The 20,635-nt window shown below is 42.2% G+C and overlaps 1 protein-coding gene across 3 annotated transcripts; it reads right to left on the minus strand.

Moving 5' to 3' along the window:
• Positions 1-1,406: 1,406 nt before the first annotated feature.
• On the minus strand, positions 1,407-20,375 carry lum (lumican). 3 transcript variants are annotated; one of them, XM_052030321.1, is made up of 3 exons: positions 20,274-20,375; positions 11,625-12,515; positions 1,407-3,089 (listed from the first exon to the last, which is right to left on the minus strand). In XM_052030321.1, exons 2-3 carry the CDS (start codon positions 12,496-12,498, stop codon positions 2,935-2,937), a joined length of 1,029 nt encoding a protein of 342 aa, XP_051886281.1. In that variant the 5' UTR covers positions 12,499-12,515; positions 20,274-20,375; the 3' UTR covers positions 1,407-2,934. The 3 variants fall into 3 exon arrangements, with proteins under 3 accessions (XP_051886281.1, XP_051886282.1, XP_051886279.1); XM_052030322.1 differs by lacking the exon at positions 20,274-20,375 and adding an exon at positions 20,128-20,228; XM_052030319.1 differs by lacking the exon at positions 20,274-20,375 and adding an exon at positions 19,525-19,783.
• Positions 20,376-20,635: the final 260 nt, after the last annotated feature.

Raw genomic sequence — 20,635 nt, forward strand, 5'->3', positions numbered from 1 at the left:
CCCCGCTTTGCCATCTTCGAAGGACCACCCTGCTTCACTCCAGGCCGAGTACCATGGCATGGCGCTGGAGAAATTGTTAGTGAGGTGTGCACTGTTAAAGGGTTGGGAGCGTTTTAGTTAGTGTCCCTAGTAGCACAGAGCTGTGCCTGCACTGAATGAAGGGGTGGTGGGTATCGTATTGTTTTTCCATGATTGTATGTACCTAGTTTGTTGTGTGTGTGTGTGTGTGTGTGTGTGTGTGTGTGTGTGTATTTTATCCCCAGTGCAGCCTTCCTACGCTCGCTATAAACTGTGCGCGTGTGTGTGTTATTCCTGTTACCATTTTCCCATGCTTGTCTTTAGTAAATAAAATCATTTCCTACCAGACTGTGTTCAGAATCCTTGCTTTTGAGACCCATCGAATCTATTTCCTCATTCACAACACCCTCCTAATCCTCTCTACAGACCACAGGTTCAGATCATCCTTACCCACAGCACTAGCCTTGACCAAGCCCTTTCCCTCCCCAACCTTAAACCTGACCTTGGTCCTATGTGGCACACTTACAAATATGAGCCTGTGCGATACCTTCTGGCCCTCAGTCTGTTAAGGTCCAGCTGCGATGCCCCCACCTAGTGCACTTGTTCTAGGTCTTTGCAGTTTCTGGTATTTGTGCTGTCTGGATCTGGAAGATGAGATGTGCTCCAATTAAGGTTGAATAATATGAATAATTTTATTAGGTCAGAATGGAGAAACTATTTCTTCTGGCAGGAGTCCATAATGCTAATAGACAACTCAGTGAAAACATCAGGGAGTGCTTCTTTGCACAGACTGCTGTGAAAATCTCCAAAGGACCTGATGAAACTGAGAACCCGTTAACAATACCAAAACTGAAATTGATGGAATTTTATTAGCCAAGAATGTTGTGGGTCATAAAATTAAGGTAGATAAATGTGGTTAGCAGTAGATTTGCAGTAATCCGATTGAATGGTGGAATAGTGAATGCTACTCTTGTTCCCATAATCTTCTGGTAATTTGAGGGTTAACATCAGAAATCAATGGGCACAAAGACTATTGGATTTCATAATCCACCTGGTTGAATGGCATCTGTCAGGGATGTTTAGTCTGATTCATGCAATATGGCAGATTCTTAGTAAGCCTAATTAGCCTTGCAAAGTTATAAAAGCTGACCCTTCAAGATGATGGACACCTGGTGATAGGCAGCACCTCTGGTTTTGTAAATATTGCCCCTGTCCCGAGCTGCAATGGAAAATGTGCTTGAATGAACAAGTGGGTTGCTGTGTTAAAAAAAATGTGAAATGAAACACATAAACCAATAAAATATTTGTTTGGTTCAAGTCTTCCCTTTTAGGTATACCAATAACAAAGTGACAATCAAATTTGGTCAAACAAAATGGACAAGTGAAAGTCGGAGGCAATATATTTTAATGGCGATAAACAGAATAAATATTTCAAAAAGTGTTATAAGTACAAGGTTTGTTTATTACATCTGTAAGTGGTACATTTCTCACTTATTTTGGAACAAGTTCTTTTGTGGCGTTTTGAAACAAATCCTTTTAACTGGTTGCACCAGGTTCAATATTTTCAGTTTCATTTTCACCCCACTGATTCAATCGAGAGGGTTAGGGCAGTTCACTTCAGAGGGGAGGTCTGGGAAACAGACTGAACTAGATCACGCACATTTCCATGCCAATCAGCAGTACCTTTGTGCAATCAGCTGAAGTGGGGCCAGTTTTAAAGGTGTAATGCCATGTGACACCTCCCTATCCCCCCCCAGAGGTGTCTAGAAGATGCTCCACCTATTAGCCTGGTTGAGAATTAGACAGAATTCATTGGCAATAAATAGCACTTGGATTTTAGAGATCTGAGATCCTCAAACCCCATACTATTGTAAAGCCATTCTAATGACATTCTTGCAGATTTAAGACTAGGAGCTAAAACAAAAGAAATAACAGATAAACTTAAGGCAATAACAAGCAATGCAACTTAATTAACCATGCTTTATTTCCTAAGGATTATTCAATGTTGCATACAAGTTGTTAAAGGAAGGTGCATAAATGTCATGCATGATTTACAACATACAACATAGGTGTGGTTAAAATATTTAATTGTATCTATGGAAAATTATTCTAACATTTTTAGAAGCTGTCATTGTTTAAAAATGATATAGGCAAGAGTACATATTAATGAAATAAAACTGCTCAATTGGTAATTAATAGAATAATCCTGTTTTCTATAATACCTCTGTGCAAAACCCAATTAAATCCCCTTTTCTCACAGATTCCTACAGATTCTATTGTTTTTTTCCAATCCTGTTTTATCAGAGTCAAAGGATCACGAATAGAACATGTATGAATTACAACAATGGCACATGATATTCCTATAATTTTTGAGAAAAAATATCTTGGCTGTTTTTCAGAAATCTTTTCGTTTGTATGAAATATAGCTTATTATAACATTTCTAAGTCTTTTAAAATTAAGGAGTTCCAATGGATCATGTGTATATATAAAAATATATATATATCAGTATATTGAACAGCAGAAGAAGGCTCTACATGAGGGAATCAATATACAAACAAAACAGTGAAGTAATATAATTCAATTTTAACATTGCACTTGTGCGCACTAGTTGAAGTTTCCTTTTTTTATTTGGAAGCTTTATTTAATTGTTATTCAATTGGTATACAGCAGGTAGCCAACTAGGTTCCATTAATCAAAAAATGCTACATTTCAAAAAGATACCACATTGCACAGCTTTAATCCTTACTTAACGTACACTACTGTAACATTAATTTGTTTTCCATTATTTTGTCAGGTTTATTTAACTGTTTGAAGATCCAAGAGAAATGTTATGATTATGCAAAGATATAAAGATGTTAGGTTGCACTATATGATGTGTTAATAGACGAACTATTTTAAATCAAGACCTTTTCTTCTCAATTGATTATTATTTCATTAGCCACGCGGAGGCATTGTGACATCTCTATGGGTAAGCTAGCGTAAGTGATATTATTACCATCCAGACGCAGGTGTTTGATCTTGGAGAAGTCCTCAGTGCCCATAACACGGCAGAAGCTACTCAAGGTGAACTCTGTAAAGTGAAGGTTCACAGGCTGAGTGAAAAACCCAAGAATAACTGAATCTACTTGAAATCAAAATCCACTCCACAGACTTTTAAACACACACAGGTCAGGTGTCAGATTTACATTTGAAAAATAAGATAACATAAGATTTCTTTATTAGTCACATGTACATCGAAACACACAGTGAAATACATCTTTTTGCATAGCGTTCTGGGGGCAGCCCGTAAGTGTCGCCACGCTTCCAGCGCCAACATAGCATGCCCACAACTTCCTAACCCGTACGCCTTTGGAATGTGGGAGGAAACCGGAGCACCCAGAGGGAACCCACGCAGACACGGGGAGAACATACAAACTCCTTACAGACAGTGGCCGGATTTGAACCCAGGTTGCTGGCGTTGTGAAGCATTACGCTAACCGTTACACTAAATAGACCTCAGTTTCCCATAATACTGATTAAACACAGAACTTAAAACAGACATTTAGAAATATCAGAAAATTCTAAATCTTTGAGAACTTTCTCCAACAATAACAAAGACTTGTATTTATATAATCCTTTTTTATCCCAAGATACTTTATTGGAGCATTAACAAGGTTTAACACTGATGCCTATAAGGAGATTTCAGGACAGGTGGCCAAAAGCTTGGTCACTCAGACTGTCCTTGATGTGGAGAGAAAGATGAAAGAGGTGGAGTAGAAATACGTCCAGAATTCCAGAGCCTGAGGACCTTAGGTCTTGCAGAGATTAAAGTTGGAGCACAAGATCTTGGAGGGTGTTGAGGTTACTGAGATGGGGGCTAATTAGGGAACTTCTACCAGACTCTCTCAAAATATTGTTGTTTGTCTTTTAATAGCTGGGTTTTCAACTAGAGCAATCATTACAGTGGCCAATGTACTACATGTTAATCATGAACAGTTACCATCAACTAAGGAGACTAATTGTAGGGCTTCTTGTTCATGGAACAATAGGAACTTATAGCACAGAAGGACATGAGATCTATCATGTCTGCCATTTTAAGGAAGAGCTATTGAGATTTCCCACATCATAGCTCTTGAGATTATGGGACATTAAGTACTAATCAGCTTTTTTTTTCAAACATTTCAGACATTTGTTAAGGACCCCATCAACGCTTGGGTGAAAAGAATCCTCCTCTCTTCTGATCTTTAAATTTATTCTCCATTGTGTTTGTCTTTCTGCTTCCTAGTCATAACAGAGCAACCGTCAACAAAGGCAAAACAATTCAACCGATGGGTCTTGAATGTTCTCACATGTTTGATCAACAGTACAAGCTGAGTGTTACCTTGACGGCAGTATAGAAATAGTCCATGTTTACTTCCATTTATTTGAGTACAGAAGTTGGGAGGTTATGTGCAGCAGTATAAGATGCACTAGGAGTATTGTGTTTAGTTTTGGTCACCCTTTTATAGGAAAGATGTTAATAAACTGGAAAGAATGCAGAAAAGATCTACAAGGCTGTTGCTAGGACTTGAGGGCCTGAGTTATAGGTTGGACAGGCTAAGACTTTTTTCACTGGAGTGTAGGAAACTGAGAGGTAATCTTATAGAGGTGTATAAAATCATGAAGGGCATAGATAGGATGAATGCACTCAGTCTTTTTCCCAGGGTTGGAGAATCAAGAACTAGAGGGCATAGGTTTAAGGTGAGAGGAGAAAGATTCAATAGGAACGAGAGAGTACACAGAGGGTGTTATGTTTATGGAATGAGCTGCCAGAGGAAGTGATTGGGGCAGGTACAGTAACAACCTTTAAAAGACAGTTGGAGAGGTACATGGATAAAAATAGGTAAAATTGGTTTATTATTGTCACATGTACAGAGGTACAGTGAAAAACATTGTTTTGAATGCTATCCATACGGATCATCTCATTACAACAGTGCATGGGCCAAACGCAGGCAACTGGGACTAGCTTGGATGGTATTTTCGTCAGCATGGACCAGTTGGGCCAAAGGGCCTGTTTCTATGCTGTACGACTCTATAAATTGTAATTGGAGGTAAATTAATGGCATTAGTGGTCAATGCCTTGAGTTAATCGTGGTTTTCTGCACTATTTTAGCCCATTGTTTTCTATTGCTTGACTTGTTTCCTCTTTCTGGATGGCATAGGGTAAACAGAGGGCATAGGTTTAGGGTGAGAGGGGAGAGATTTAATAGGAACCTGAGGGGCAACTTCTTCACCCAGAGGGTGGTCACCATATGGAATGAGCTGCCAGAGGAAGAGGTTGAGGCAAGTATATGAACAACATTGAAAAGGTACTTGGACAGGTTCGTGAATAGGAAAGGTTTAGAGGGATATGGGCAAACGGGACTAGCCTAGATGGGGCACCTTGGACGGCATGGACCAGTTGGACAGAAGGACCTGTTTCTGTGCTGTATGACTTTTGAATTTAGAAAAGTGGCTTTGTGCTCTTTTAATATGATTATTGTAACTAAGTGCAGATACAAGAAATGAGCAGTTTTGATGCGGAACCATTCATCTGCTGAAAAGCCACCAATCACATGATAAACCTAATCAGAAATAAGTCCGATTTTATAGGCAATCACATCACTGAGTACTGTTGGAATCAAATGTGATTAGAATATGGAGGATATTTCCTTTACTAGGACAGCATAGTAAATATTAGCAAATTTATTTGTATGAAATTTACCTGAAAAAGATCGACTATCTTACATTTCCATTATGCCTTTTATTATCACGGACATCACGATGCACTTTACACCTGATAAAAATACTTAAGAGCTGCAGTCTCTGTTGTAACATAGGCAATTTGCAGACAGCAAGCTCCCACCAACAACAGCATAATAGTGGCCAGGTTATCTGCCTCCTATTAATTTTGATTGAGGTCACGTTATAACTACCTCACACTTATAGAGCCATAGAGTCATATATCAGAGAAACAGGCCCTTCGGCCCAACTGGTCCATGCCTACCAAGATGCCCCATCGAAGATAGTCCCATTTGCCAGCATTGAGCCCATAACCTTCTAAACTTTTCCAATCCATGTACCTGTCCAACTGCCTCTTAAATGTTATTGTACCTGCCTCAACCGCTCCCTCATTCCATATACTGACCACCCTCTGGGTGAAAAGGTTGCCCCTCACGTCCCTTTTAAAATCTCTCCCCTCTCACCTTAAACCTATGCTCTCTAGTTCTTGATCCCCCAACTCTGGGAAAAAGACTGAGTGCATTCACCCTATCTAAGCCCCTCATGATTTTATGCACCTTTCATGGTGATTTCATGGGATCTTTTGCATCCATCCAAGAGAGCAAGTTGTGTATTGCTTTAACAAGAATGAGAGGGTCTAATCGAAACTTCCCAAATTCTGACAGGGCTCGACAATCTGGATGTGAGGAGGATGCTTCCCCTGGCTGGGATGTCTCAGACTATGGGCATGGGACATTTAGGATTGAGGTAAGGAGAAATTTCTTCACTCAGATGGTGGTAAACCAATGGAATTTTAGAGTCATAGACACCATTCTCTTCCTAATCATTGATAAGAACATAAGAAATAGGAGCAGGAGTCGGCCATCTGTCCCGTCGAGCCTGCTCCACCATTCAATAAGATCATGGCTGATCTGGCCGTGGACTCAGATCCATCTACCTGCCTTTTCCCAATAACCCTTAATTCCTCTACTATGCAAAAATCTATCTAAATGTGTCTTAAATATAATGAGGTAGCCTCTACTGCTTCCCTGGGCAGAGAATTCCACAGATTCACTACTCTCTGGGAAAAGCAGTTTCTCCTCATCTCCATCCTAAATCTATTCCCCTGAATCTTGAGGCTATGTCCCCTAGTTCTGGTCTCACCTACCAGTGGAAACAACCTTCCTGCCTCTATCTTATCTATTCCTTTCATAATTTTATGTGTTTCTATAAGATTTCCTCTCATTCTTCTGAATTCCAGTGAGTATAGTCCCAGGCAACTCAATCTCTCCTCATAGGCTAACCCCCTCATCTCCGGAATCAACCTGGTGAACCTCTTCCGCGCCCCCTCCAAAGCCAGTACATCCTTCCTCAAGTAAGGAGACCAGAACTGCACCCAGTACTCCAGGTGCGGCCTCACCAGTACCCTGTTCAGTTGCAGCATAACCTCCCTGCTCTTAAATTCAATCCCTCTAGCAATGAAGGCCAACGTTCCATTTGCCTTCTTGATAACCTGTTACACCTGCAAACCAACCTTTTGCGATTCATGCACAAGCACTCCCAAGTCCCTCTGCACAACAGCATGCTGCAATCTTTCACCATTTAAATAATAATCTGACCTTCTATTTTTCCTTCCAAAGTGGATGACCTCACATTTACCAACAATGTACTCCATCTGCCAGACCCTTGCCCACTCACTTAACCTCTCTATAGCTCTCTTCAGACTCTCCGCATCCTCCACACAATTTGCTTTTCCACTCAATTTAGTGTCATCAGCAAACTTAGATACGCTGCACTCGGTCCCCTCTTCCAAATCATTAACGTATATCATGAACAGTTGTGGGCCCAGCACCAACACCTGCGGCACCCCGCTCACCACTGCTTGCCAACCAGAGAAACACCCAGTTATCCCAACTCTCTGCCTTCTATTGGTTAACTAATCCTCTATCCATCCTAATACTTTACCCCCAACTCCATGCATCCTTATCATATCGATGTCTTTTATGCAGCACCTTATTGAATGCCTTCTGGAAATCCAAGAATACAAAATCCACCTGTTTCCTTCTATCCACTGCGCTTATTATATCCTCAAAGAATTCCAGTAAGTTGGTCAAACAGGACCTGCCCTTCCTGGATCCATGCTGTGTCTGCTTGATGGAACCACTTCTATCCAGATGTCTCGCTATTTCTTCCTTAATGATAGCTTCAAGCATTAAGCTAACTGGCTTATAGTTACCTGCCTTATGCCTACATCCTTTTATAAACAGTGGCGTGACAATCACTGTCTTCCAAGCTGCCAGGACCTGCCCAGAGTCCAGAGCATTCTTGTAAATTATCACAAATGCCTCTACTATAACTTCTGCCATTTTTCAGTACCCTGGGATGCATCCCATTGGGACCAGGGGACTTGTCTACCTTCAGGTCCACTAGTTTGCTCATCACTACCTCTTTAGTGACAGCGATTGTATTGAAGTCCTCACCCCGCCTCCACCACGCCCCCCCCCCCCCCCCCCCCCCCGCCATCGCATCCATAACATCTCCCTTTGGCATGTTAGACGTGTCCTCCACTGTGAAGACTGACACAAAATAATCGTTCAAGGCCTCGGCCATTTCCACATTACCCAATATTAATTCCCCCTTCTCATCTTCCAAGGGACCTACGTTCACTTCAGTCACCCTCTTCCACTTTATATAATTATAAAAACTTTTACTATCTGTTTTTATATTTTGTGCTAGTTTACTTTCATAATCTATCTTCCCTTTCCTTATTGCTTGCTTAGTGGTTCTTTGTTGCTTTTTAAAGTTTTCCCAATCTTCCAGTTTCCCACTACTCTTGGCGACTTTGTATGCATGAGCTTTTAGCTTGATGCCTTCTTTTATTTCCTTAATTATCCAAGGCTGGATCCCCCCACCCTTACTGCTTTTAACTGGAATATACTTTTGTTGAGCACCGTGAAAAATCTCTTTGAAAGTCTTCCACTGTTCCGCAACTGTCCCACCATATAGCCTCTGTTTCCAGTCTACACCAGCCAACTCCTCCCTCATTCCCTTGTAGTCTCCCTTGTTTAGGCACAATACACTGGTTTTAGATTGAAATATTGCACCCTCCATTTGTATGAGAAATTCAATCATACTATGATCGCTCTTTCCAAGAGGATCCCTGACTACAAGATTGTTAATTTTACCCGTCTCATTGCACAAGACCAGACCTAAGATAGCATTTTTCCCCGTAGGTTCACTAACATGCTGTTCAAGAAAGCTATCCCAGATGCATCCTATGAAGTCTTCCTCAAGACTGTCTCGACCAACTTGATTCGCCCAATCTATGTGGAAGTTAAAATCCCCCATGACAGCTGCTGTTCCATTCTTACATGCATCAGATACCTCTTGGTTTATTGCCCGTGCCACTGTAATGTTATTATTCGGTGGCCTATAGACAACTACCACCAGTGATTTTTTCCCTTTACTATTCCTAATCTCTACCCAGATGGACTCAACATTCTGCTCCCTAGATCTTATATCGTCTTTCACTATCACCCTGATCTCATTCTTAATTAAGAGCGCTACCCCACCTCCCTTAACTTCTTGTGTATCCTTATCCCATATTACCTTATACCCTTGGATATTTAATTCCACCTTACAACCACATTTCTGTAATGGCCACTAAATCATACCCCTTTGTACTGATTTGTACCACAAGTCCACTGACCTTGTTTTGAATACTACAGGCATTCAGATAAGGCGCCCTTACACTCATTTTCCTTTAAGAACCTAGTAACCTTTGTGTCCTTTGCGTTTGACTTTCCCGTACTCCACTCTTACTTTTCTCTTTTCTAACTTTTGCTCTGATCTCTGCTTTACTCTCCTCTGTCTTTCTGCACGGATTCCCATCCCCCTGCCATATTAGTTTAAACCTTCCCCAACAGCACTAGCAAACAATCCCCAAATATATATGACAAACACCAGAAGACCCAGTACTGATCCCTGTGACACACCACTGGTGTCCAATCTGAAACACAACCTCCACTACTACCCTTGGCCTCCTACCACCAAGCCAATTTTGTATCCAATTGGTCAGCCCATGTGTTCTAACTTTCCAGCCTACCACGCAGGACCTTGTTCAAGGCCTTGCTGAAGTCCATGGGGACAATGTCTACCGTCCTGCTTTCACCAATATTCTTGGTCACCTCTTCAAAAAACTCAATCATATCCACAAGATATGATTTTCCATGCACAAACCAAGCTGACTGAGAAGGAGATGGATACATTTCTGATGGCAGAAGGCATCAAAGGAAAAGTGTGGCAAAGGGGTATTGAGACAGATGGTCATCCATGATGATCGAATGGGGATGCAGGCTGAAAGGGCTGAATGTCCTACTCCTGCTCCAATTTTGGCAGGCACAGTAGTGTAGTGGTTAGCATAACGCTTTACAGCACCGACGACCCGGGTTCAATTCCGGCCACTGTCTGTAAAGAGTTTGTATGTTCTCCCCGTGTTTGCGTGGGTTTCCTCCGGGTGCTCCGGTTTCCTACCACATTCCAAAGACGTACGGGTTAGGAGGTTGTGGGCATGCTATGTCGGTGCCGGAAGCGTGGTGACACTTGCGGGCTGCCCCCAGAACACTATGCAAAAGATGCATTTCACTGTGTGTTTCGATGTACATGTGACTAATAAAGATATCTTATCTTATTTGTGAAGTAGCACCTCCAATTATGTCAGCCTGGATCTTGGTGTTCAAGTGTCAGACCATGAGACCGACCATAAGACATTGGAGCAGAATTAGGCCATTCAGCCCATCAAGTCTGCTCCGCCATTCGACCGTAGCTGATTTTCTCTTCCCTTTCAACCCCATTCTGCTGCGTTCTCCCTGTAACCTTTGATGCCCTTACTAATCGAGAACCTATCAACCTCCACTTTAAGTATATCCAATGACTTGGCCTCCATAGTCATCTGTGGCAATGAATTCCACAGATTCAGCACCCTTTGGCTAAAGAAATTCCTCCTCATCTGTGTTCTATGGGGATGTCCTTCTATTCTGAGACTGTGCCATCTGGTGCTGGACTCTCCCACCACTGGAAACATCCTCTCCAATGTCCACTCTAACTAGGCCTTTCAATATTCGGTAGGTCTCAATAAGATCCCTTTTCATTCTTCTAAACTCCAGCAACTACAGGCCCAGAGCCATTAAACACTCCTCATTAAATCCATAACCTTCTGATTCATCCATGAATATTACCCTACAAAACAGAGTTGACAATGTTTGGAAAAGTTACAAAAAAGCCCCTGTTATTTTCATTGATCAATTCTCCCTACCCACCTCCCTAACCTAACCCTTAATCCCTCCGTAGCAACCCACAGGATGCTGGAGTAACTCAGCGGGTCAGGCAGCATTTATGGAGGGGAATGGACAGTTGATGTTTTGGGTTGAGACCTTTCATCTGGATTCACTCTTCCAGTCCAGATGAAGGATGTCGACCTGAAACATCGATTGACCATTTCCCTTCATAGATGCTTCCTGACCCATTGAGTTCCTCCAGCATTTTGTGTGTTGCTCCAGGTTTCAGTATCTGTGATCTCTTGTGTCTTTCTTAATCCTTCCTCTCTTCAGATGTCCACCCAACTGCACGATGAGCTGATGTCCAATCTGCGGCATTCTGGTGTACCAGATTTTTCAACTTTTTTCTTTCTTGGCTGAATATGTTCCCCTGACTTCTCAGCTAGGTCTTTTCTGCATTTTGAGTGTGATTAATGGTGTATGATCTCTTAGTCACAATAAGCCCTTTATTCAGACCAATTTCAGGCAGCCTATCTCGAAGCCTTCAGAGAACAGGTTGCAAATTTTATGTAGTATGTTTTGGAATTATAACGAAATGCAGTCAGACTTACTGTCAATTTTATTCGCCTGTAGATACAGATGTTCTAGGTTTTCATTAACAACTGGGATTGTCTTCAATTCATTGAATGCAAGATCCAACTCAATCAGTGTGGTGATGTTGAAGACTTTGTCAGGAACACCTTCATCTGTTATTTTATTGTGTGCCATGCGTAGGTGTTGCAGAATGTTAACTTTGTTGAAGTAATCCTTGGGAATATTTTCAATGTCATTTTTGTCAATGTAGAACATCTGTAGGGCAGGAGGAAGTTCATCAGGTAGTTTAGTTAGTTTATTCATACTCAAGTCCAGGTACATCAGAGACTTCAAATTGCTCAAAGCACCACCAACATCTTTCAAGGCATTGTCTTCGAGTATAAGCGTGGTCAGATTTTCGAGTCCTTTTAAGCTGTTCCCAATCTTTGAAATCTGGTTTGATGAAAGCTTCAGTTCAACCAATGACTTGGGAAGGGAGTGTACAACTTCTGTCAGATTGTTGCTGTTTATGTACAACCTCTGCAGGGATTTTAACTTTGCGAATGCTTTCTTCCCTATGTTGTTGTTAGTGATCTGATTGTTGTCAAGGATTATCCATTGCAAATCGGTGGCATTCTCGAATGCGCCATTTGGAATGCCAGTGAGCTGGTTGTTCTGGAGATAAAGATATTTTATCTGTGCTGGCACGGTTGGGATTGTTGTAAGTTTTCGGTGATTGCAGTACATGGCACTGGGGAAGTCGACTGGACATTCACATTCAACAGAGCACACTGGATACGGCAATTGTACTATATTTGCCGGATCGTAAAAACCGATGTAGGGAAATAAGTCATACTGACAAAGTATGCTGCTGATCAGCAATGCAAATATAGGAAGGTGGATCAGCTTCATCTTAGGAGTGTATGATACTGCATGGAATAAAATAAGCATGGAATTATTCCTCAGATCTCAAAATGACAGTAATATACGTACACAACAGTGTATGTCAGATTTTAAATGTGATACTGTAACCAGCATCAAAATAAATAGAGCAGAAAATACTCAACAGGTCGGGCAGCATCTGTGGGAAGAAGAAATAGAAGACGAGACACAAAAGACTGTGGATGCTGGAATCTGGAGCCACACAAAATGCGCTGGAGGGACTCAACGGGCCAGGCAGCATCGATGGAGGGAAATGAACAGTCGACATTTTGGGTCGAGCCCCTTCATCAGGACTGGAAAGAAAGGGGGGAGAGAGCCAGTGTAAAGAGGTGGAGGGAAGGGGTGGAGCAAGAGCTGGCAGGTGATAGGTGGATCCAAGTGAGGGGAGTGACAGGTAGATGGAGGGCGGGACTGATGTCAGAAGCTGTGAGGTGATAGGTGGAAGTGACAAAGGGCTGAAGAGGATAGTTGACCTTGGAATAGAGGGAGGGATTTGGGGAGGGGAACCAGTAGAAGGAGTGTGTGGGTCACAGGCGGATGGAGAGGGTGGGGGAGGAGAAAAAGATAGGGTGATAGGGACTGCCTAGGTGGAATCTGAGGTGCTGTTCTTCTACTTTTTGTTTGGCCATGACCTGGCAGTGGATGAGGCCGTGTAAGAAGAAACAGAGTGGATGTTTCAAGGCTGACGAACTCTCAATTCACCATTTCTCTCTCTACGGATGCTGCCCAACCTGCTGAGTATTTCCGGTACTTCCTGTCTCATTTCAAATTTCCAGAATCTCCAGTAATTTTCTTCTCCAATGACAAAATTATCTGTTGCTGGCGACGAAGCATTTTTCAGATCAGTTCCCAGTCAAATGCTACTCTTACACGCCTGCTTCTGAAACAGTATTGAATCAATAAACTTGTTACAAAATGAAATAAAAACAGAAAATATTGGAAACACCTTCTTTTATCGCTTTAAACCTTAAGAGAGAAGAGCACAAAGTAGAAAATAGGCGCTCAGTCATTCTGATAAATGTTGGAACCACAAAGTTGGTTAGGTCACATTTAGAGTATTGCGTGCAATTCTGGTCACCTCACTACAGGAAGCATGTCAAGGCCTTAGAGAGGGTGCAGAGAAGGTTTACTAGAATGCTGCCTGGATTAGAGGGCATGTGCTATTAGGAGAGGCTGGACAAACTTGGGCTCTTTTCTCTGAGGCGGCGGAGGCTGAGGGGTGATCTGTTGGAAGTGTATAAAATTATGAGGGGCATAGACAGGGTGCAGAAGAAATATCTTTTCCCATTATTGAGTGATCCAATACCAGAGGGCATGCATTTAAGGTGAGAAGGGGTAGGTTCAGAACAGACATGAGGGGTATGTTTTTTACTGAGAGAGTGGTGGATGCCTGGGATGCGTTGCCTGATAGGGTGGTGAAGGCAAATTCATTGGGAGCTTTTAAGAGGGGCTTGGATGGGCACATGAATGAGAGGAAAATGGAGGGATATGGGCATTCTGTAGGTAGGAGGGATTATCTATGTCGGCACAACGTTGTGGGCTGAAGGGCCTGTTCTGTGCTGTACTGTTCTATGTTCTATGTTCACTCAGCAGGTCAGGCAGATCTGTGGGACAAGCAACAAGGTTAATGTTTCAGGTGGAAGACCCATAGTCAGAACTGCAAAAGGGGAAAAAGAACTTTAGTTTTAAGTTGCAGAGAGAATGAGAAAGGGATGGATAGGTCAATGGAAACATCTCCGAAAGGGTGAGGCCAGCATTACTGTGGTGATAAGCTGTTGATGAAACCATCTAGTTCATTAGTTAATGGTGACATTCAGAAAGAAACAACACAAAGAATCATGTAAAAGTTGTGAAATGCAGAGCTGTAGGGAATGCCCAGAAGATCTGGCAGAGTTAGCGAGGAGAGAAAAACTGAGTTAATATTGCAGGTGGATAACCTAAGTAGAGGTGAACCAAGTTAACTGGAATTATTGAATGTGATATCATCTGGAAGGCTACGACATACCCAAGTGGAAGTTGAGGTGCTATTCCTCAAACTTAAGGTTGTTTGTATGATGGCAGTTCAGGGGCCCATAGACAAATAGGTCAGAGTGAAGGTGGGATGGAGAATTAAGAAGGCTCCCTGTGTACTGAACACAGTTGCTCCACAAGTAGTCATCCCATCTGCATTTGGCTTCCCCAGTGAAGGGGAGATCACATCATGAGCACCAAATGCTGTACTGGGATGTGCGTGTTAATGGCTGCTTCACCTGGAAGGACCGGAGGATTGGAGGATTGCGAATGTGGTCCCCTTGTTCAAAAAAGGTAATAGGGATAGGCCAGGGAATTATAGACCGGTGAGTCTCACGTCTGTGGTGGGTAAGCTGTTAGAAAGGATTCTAAGGGATAGGATTTATGAACACCTAGAGAATCATGGACTGATTAGGGACAGCCAGCATGGCTTTGTGAAGGGAAGATCTTGCCTCACAAGCCTGATAGAGTTCTTTGAGGAGGTGACCAGGAAGATTGATGAGGGCAGTGTGGTGGATGTGGTTTACATGGATTTTAGTAAGGCATTTGATAAGGTTCCTCATGGTAGGCTTCTTCAGAAGGTAAGAGGCCGAGGGATCCAAGGAAGCTTGGCTGTGTGGATTAGGAATTGGCTTGCATGTAGAAAGCAGAGGGTTGTGGTGTAAGGAGTGCCCTCGGATTGGAAGGCAGTGACTAGTCGTGTCCCGCAGGGACCGGTTCTGGGACCTCTACTTTTTGTGATATTTATAGATGACTTAGATGAGGGGGTGGAGGGCTGGGTTAGTGAGTTTGTGGACGACACTAAGATAGGCGGTGTTGTGGATAGTGTGGAGGGCTGTCGGAGCTTACAGAGGGATATTGATAGGATGCAGAGCTGGGCTGACAAGTGGCAGATGGAGTTCAATCCAGAGAAGTGTGAGGTGGTACACTTTGGAAGGACAAACTCCAGGGCAGAGTACAGGGTAAACGGCAAGGTACTTGGCAGTGTGGAGGAGCAGAGGGATCTGGGGGTTCATATTCACAGTTCGTTGAAAGTTGCCTCACAGGTGGAAAGAGCAGTTAAGAAGGCCAATGGGATGTTGGCTTTCATAAGTCGCGGGATTGAGTTTAAGAGCCGCGAGGTTATGATGCAGTTTTACAAAACTCTAGTTAGGCCACATTTAGAGTACTGTGTTCAGTTCTGGTCGCCTCATTATGGGAAGGATGTGGAGGCATTGGAGAGGGTGCAGAGGAGATTTACCAGGATGCTGCCTGGATTGGAGGGTATTGAATTTGAGGAGAGGCTTAAGGTGCTAGGGCTTTATTCACTGGAAAGGAGGAGGATGAGAGGAGACATGATAGAGGTATATAAAATATTGAGAGGAATAGATAGAGGTATATAAAATATTGATAGGAATAGATAGAGGAACAGTCAGCGCCTCCTTCCCAGGGCACCAATGCTCAAGACGAGAGGTCATGGCTTTAAGGTTATGGGTGGGAGGTTCAGGGGAGATGTCAGAGGGAGGTTTTTCACCCAAAGAGTGGTTGGTGCATGGAATGCACTGCCTGGGGTGGTGGTGGAGGCAGATACATTGAACAGGTTCAAGAGCTTGTTGGATAGGCATATGGAGGAACGTGAGATAGAGGGATATGCAGGAGGAAGGGGTTAAGTAGTGTGAGGGTGGGCTGATGGACGGCACGACACGGTGGGCCGAAGGGCCTGTTTTGTGCTGTATGGGTCTATGGTTCTATGGTTCTATGGACTGTTTGGTTCCCTGGATGCTGGGAAAGGAAGAGGTAAAAGGACAGTTGTATCTCCTGTGGTTGCATGGGCAAACGCTGTGAGGAGTGGTTGGTGAAGGGTGGATCAGGGAGTCACAAAGGGAATGTTCCCTTTGGAAAACTAAAAGAGGAGGGGAGGGGATGGTGTGCCTGGTGGTGGAATCTCATTGGAGGTGGGAGGAATAATAAATCTGATTCTAATTCTGATTCTAGACCCATTCTTAATTACCCTTGAACCGAACGGCTTCCTAGGCCATCTTGAGAGCAGTTAGGTGTCCTCCAGGTAAAGACAGCAGATCATTATTGAAAGAATATTAGTGAACAACAGTCAATCGTTTCATCATTCCCATTCATCTTAATTGATTTTTTTAATTATTCCAAATTGATTTAATTTAAAGTCTCCAGATTACGTAGGAGTTGTGGGGGGGGGGGGGGGGGGGGGGGGGGGGGGGGGGGGTGGCGCGGGGGAGGTGGTGAACTTGTGCCACTGGATCACTGGTCCAATAGCATCAACATGATGTTAGTGTGTCTGGACCATATACCAATGTTTTTGGAGATCTCCACTACAAAGCATGAACTCATGCCATTATACCTGTCAGGAGAAAATGTAACATGTTAGGTTTTATTAAAAGGCATTATATATATATATCTATATATATCTCTATATATATCTATATCTATATATATCTATCTATCTATCTATCTATATATATATATATATATATATATATATATATATACACACACACATACACACACACACACACACACACACACATATATATGTGTAAAAATATAAAATAAATATATATAATAAATAAAAAACAAAAATAATAAATTTATATTAAATATAAATTAAAATATATTAAATTTATTAAAAGGCATTAAATATATATTATTTTAGTAGATCACCATTTTCTTCAGTAGTAGAATTATTTGGTGTGATGTCAGTGATTGTACTATTGCCCTGCATTTTGTTTGACCACATTGTTCCCGACCTAGCAGGGCCCAGCTGTTCCATGAACCTGTCTCCAGCCTGTGCCTCTTGAGGCAAGCATCCCTTAATGGCCACTGACAACTGCAGAAACTGGACAACAGGGAACCGGATTCTCCAGAATCCCTGAGACTTAATTGATGGAATGAAGGGATAGGTTGGAAGAGGTAGAATGAGGGGTGGGGGGTAACCAGGAGAGATGAGCAATGGTACAGGCCCCAGTGGTGCCCAGAATGATTGAGTGCCTATTTCCTGCTTTGTGCCCTTCACTCTTAAGGTTTAATGTGATGAAAGGAGGGAGTTTGCAGAAGATGCTGGCACCCAGGCCTATATCCCTCCATCTCTTAAACGGTGTTCAAGCAGGTATATGTGGCTCTAGAAGTTTCACCCACTAGAATTGCCAGTAGTGCCCATGTGCATTGTATGCCTGCAAAGTGCAGTCATTTGCATTGCACTGGGTGGGACTGGACCACAAGGACAACACCTGGACTGGAGTGCTGAAGTCATTTCACTTCTGGTCTTCCCAAAGAGGGATCTGGCAGAAGGCTCAGAAGTTGCCACCATAGGTGGAATCTGCGTGGGATATAAAAAACTAGGCAGATTAGCTGGAATCGTCTGGAGTCGAGAGTGACGCGAGATAAGTGGAGCTGAGATGCAAATTGGCCCCAATCTAATTGTGCGCTGGAGCCAACTCAAAGGGCTGAATGGCCTCCTTGTGGTTTGGTGCTCCTGTATGGCCTGTTGTCATGTTGTGTTATTCCCTTGCCACAATGCACCAACTTAGTCATGACCCAACAGGACAATGCTGCCTTGGGCAAAGGAAAGCGATTAAACAAACATTTAGCAATCCAGCTTTGGCTTCTATTTCCTGCATGCCAGAGTGAAAAGCAAAGCAAAAACATCTTTATAAAGATTGACCGTCTCAGTTAATAATGCCATATTTGCTTGGCTTGAGATCAATTCCTCAAGCCAACGATAAAAAGTTCTACACAATTCTATCAATTCACAGCAAATTAAAGCACAACACATGGTATTCTAAGCATGTATCAGCTTTACATGCTGGGAGTGGACAGTGGTTGCAATGTTGGAAATGCATCTGGAAGACATAAGTTCAAACGTACAGCACCAGTGTTCCATGCTAGGTCATATCATAAAGACTCATTTAAAGCCCTTTGGGTCCTTTGCTTGTGTTGTACCCAACAACCCTGAAGTAAATTGCTGGCATGTATTCTGTATGATGAAGAATTATATTGATATTTCATCTGGATACTGAGATAGTTTACTTCTATAGATTGCATGCAGTTGGAAAGTAAAGTCTCTGTTTAAACAAATTAACTGGGAACATTAAATAACAGATGCATTCCCAAAGGTCTGAGCTTTTAAAAACAAGTTTCCCTCGAGAATATTTCCATTAATTAAAGGATTAGAATCCACCATAGGGCAATTCTGATAAAGCATAATTGATATTCTGTGGTTTGATTCTTGTCATAATTAGCAATAAAGGACGTTAGTTTTAATTTTAAACCAAATAACTTGATACACAGGTGGCCATTTGACAGGTTAATAAAGAATGATCGTGAAAAGCCCACACCTTGAGATAGTTCATCTCTGGAATCAAACAGCTATGGTTCTATATAATATCACCACCTGCAAACTTACCTCTGTTGCTTTCCATCAGGCACAGAATATTAAACAGAACGTTTCTGACTGTTCTCCTTTAAACCTGACTCTGGCTTACTTTGAATGAAGCAAGCAGATTATCTAAAGCAGATATCGCCTAGAATGTACAGACAAGCACTCTTGTTTTCCTCTTTCCTTTGGTAGTTTGGCTAATGTGTTGTGGTTCTGCATTTCTGGGAGATTGCTTCTGTATCCCGTCTGGTTTGCTGACAGTGATAGGGGAATGTTGATTTTAAAAACATCCAACTTGCATTGAGCTTCATGTGAATTACTTTTCCGCCCGCAAGTATCCAAATTAGCCCCCGAATATGTTTATCATGTTCAATATTATCCACCAGATTACAAACAATGACAAACTCACACAAAATATCTCTTACGTCTATCTCACTGGATTACCTTTCAAGGGTTAAGAAGTAATATTCCAGACTATTCTCTGTACAAAAAAAAGTTCCTGAATGTAAGTTTGGGGAAGAGAAATAATGCACACCATCTCCACTGACACTCACTGAAATTCCATACATTCAACTAAAAGCTGAAACCCACAGACTTACCTTAGCTTGGTGCCTTTTTGTTTCTTAATTCCAAAGAATGAGAAGACAGAGAAAAAGAGGACAAGAATCAAATAATGTTCACCGGTCTCTGGAGAAAGAGGAAGCTGCCAGACTCTGTGCCACAGTGCTGACAACAACAATGAGAGAGGAGGACACTCCTCAACTATAAAGCTGCTATGTCATCACTCTGGGTTAGTGCTGTGGTATGCTTAAAAATACTGAAAATAGAGCCCACTAACTCAATGCAGGTGGATGGCTCTAGTTACGGCGCAGATAAGACACTAGAATCAGATTTTTTTTACTATAATTTGCATATTGTCGTTTCAAATTCCACAACTTCCCCATTCTGATTCAATTATTTTTTGGTATAAGTACAGCTAAAATGAGCAGTGAATGCCAATGACTTCAAAGTACCTAACAGTCTACAGGGTACATTACTCAACACTCCACTAAGCAAGCAATACTTTCCATGTGTTCTCTTATCCCGAGAGAAAGTGTTGGAGAAGAACAGCACAGCCTGGCTCTTTGTAAAATGCTGTACAAGGGTTTATGCAACATTACACCATTCCTAAACCTAGCACAAAAAGCAGCCAAGGAACAAACCTTATGCTAACGCCAAGAAAGAGGTAGAAGGTTTCTGTTCGATATCCATAGCTTGAAGAAAGGAGAAAGCCATAAGTGCTTGCAGTAGAGAGAGGTTAAACATTTCAATATCTGTGGTCAATAAAAAGAACAAAATGAGCCCTTACTGTATTTATAAATTCCGTCCAATTCTAGTTCAGCTTCTCTGGATTTGACTGTAGAATGGTCTGGAATAAATCAAGCCTTGTGTGAGGTCTGTTTCTTATTTTTTGGATGGGAAGGAAGAATGCAGACTCATCCTGCAGCACTAGCCCTTCCAAGATTTAGGACTGCAAAGCCAGAAAATGCTTGTAATTAAAGTTAATTATGAAATGCAGCACAGCAGTGAAGTTACCATTTATGCAAAGTAGACCACCTTGCCACTCTTGGCAGATCAGTTATTATTAACCGTTACCCGAAAGATGATAAAGATATAACCAAAGAAGTCAGAGAAGGGCTGATGGGAACCAAGGTAGATGGGCCAATCACA

This window comes from Pristis pectinata, chromosome 15 (genome assembly GCF_009764475.1).
Source record: "Pristis pectinata isolate sPriPec2 chromosome 15, sPriPec2.1.pri, whole genome shotgun sequence".
NCBI lineage: Eukaryota > Metazoa > Chordata > Chondrichthyes > Rhinopristiformes > Pristidae > Pristis > Pristis pectinata.

Bases quoted from the DNA above. Each gene is read 5' to 3' on its own strand.
- lum (XM_052030321.1), bottom strand. From the start codon at position 12,498: ATGAAGCTGATCCACCTTCCTATATTTGCATTGCTGATCAGCAGCATA. The intron at 3,090-11,624 runs GTAAGTCTGACT...TTCACTTTACAG, and splicing joins ACAGGCGAATAAAATTGACA to AGTTCACCTTGAGTAGCTTC.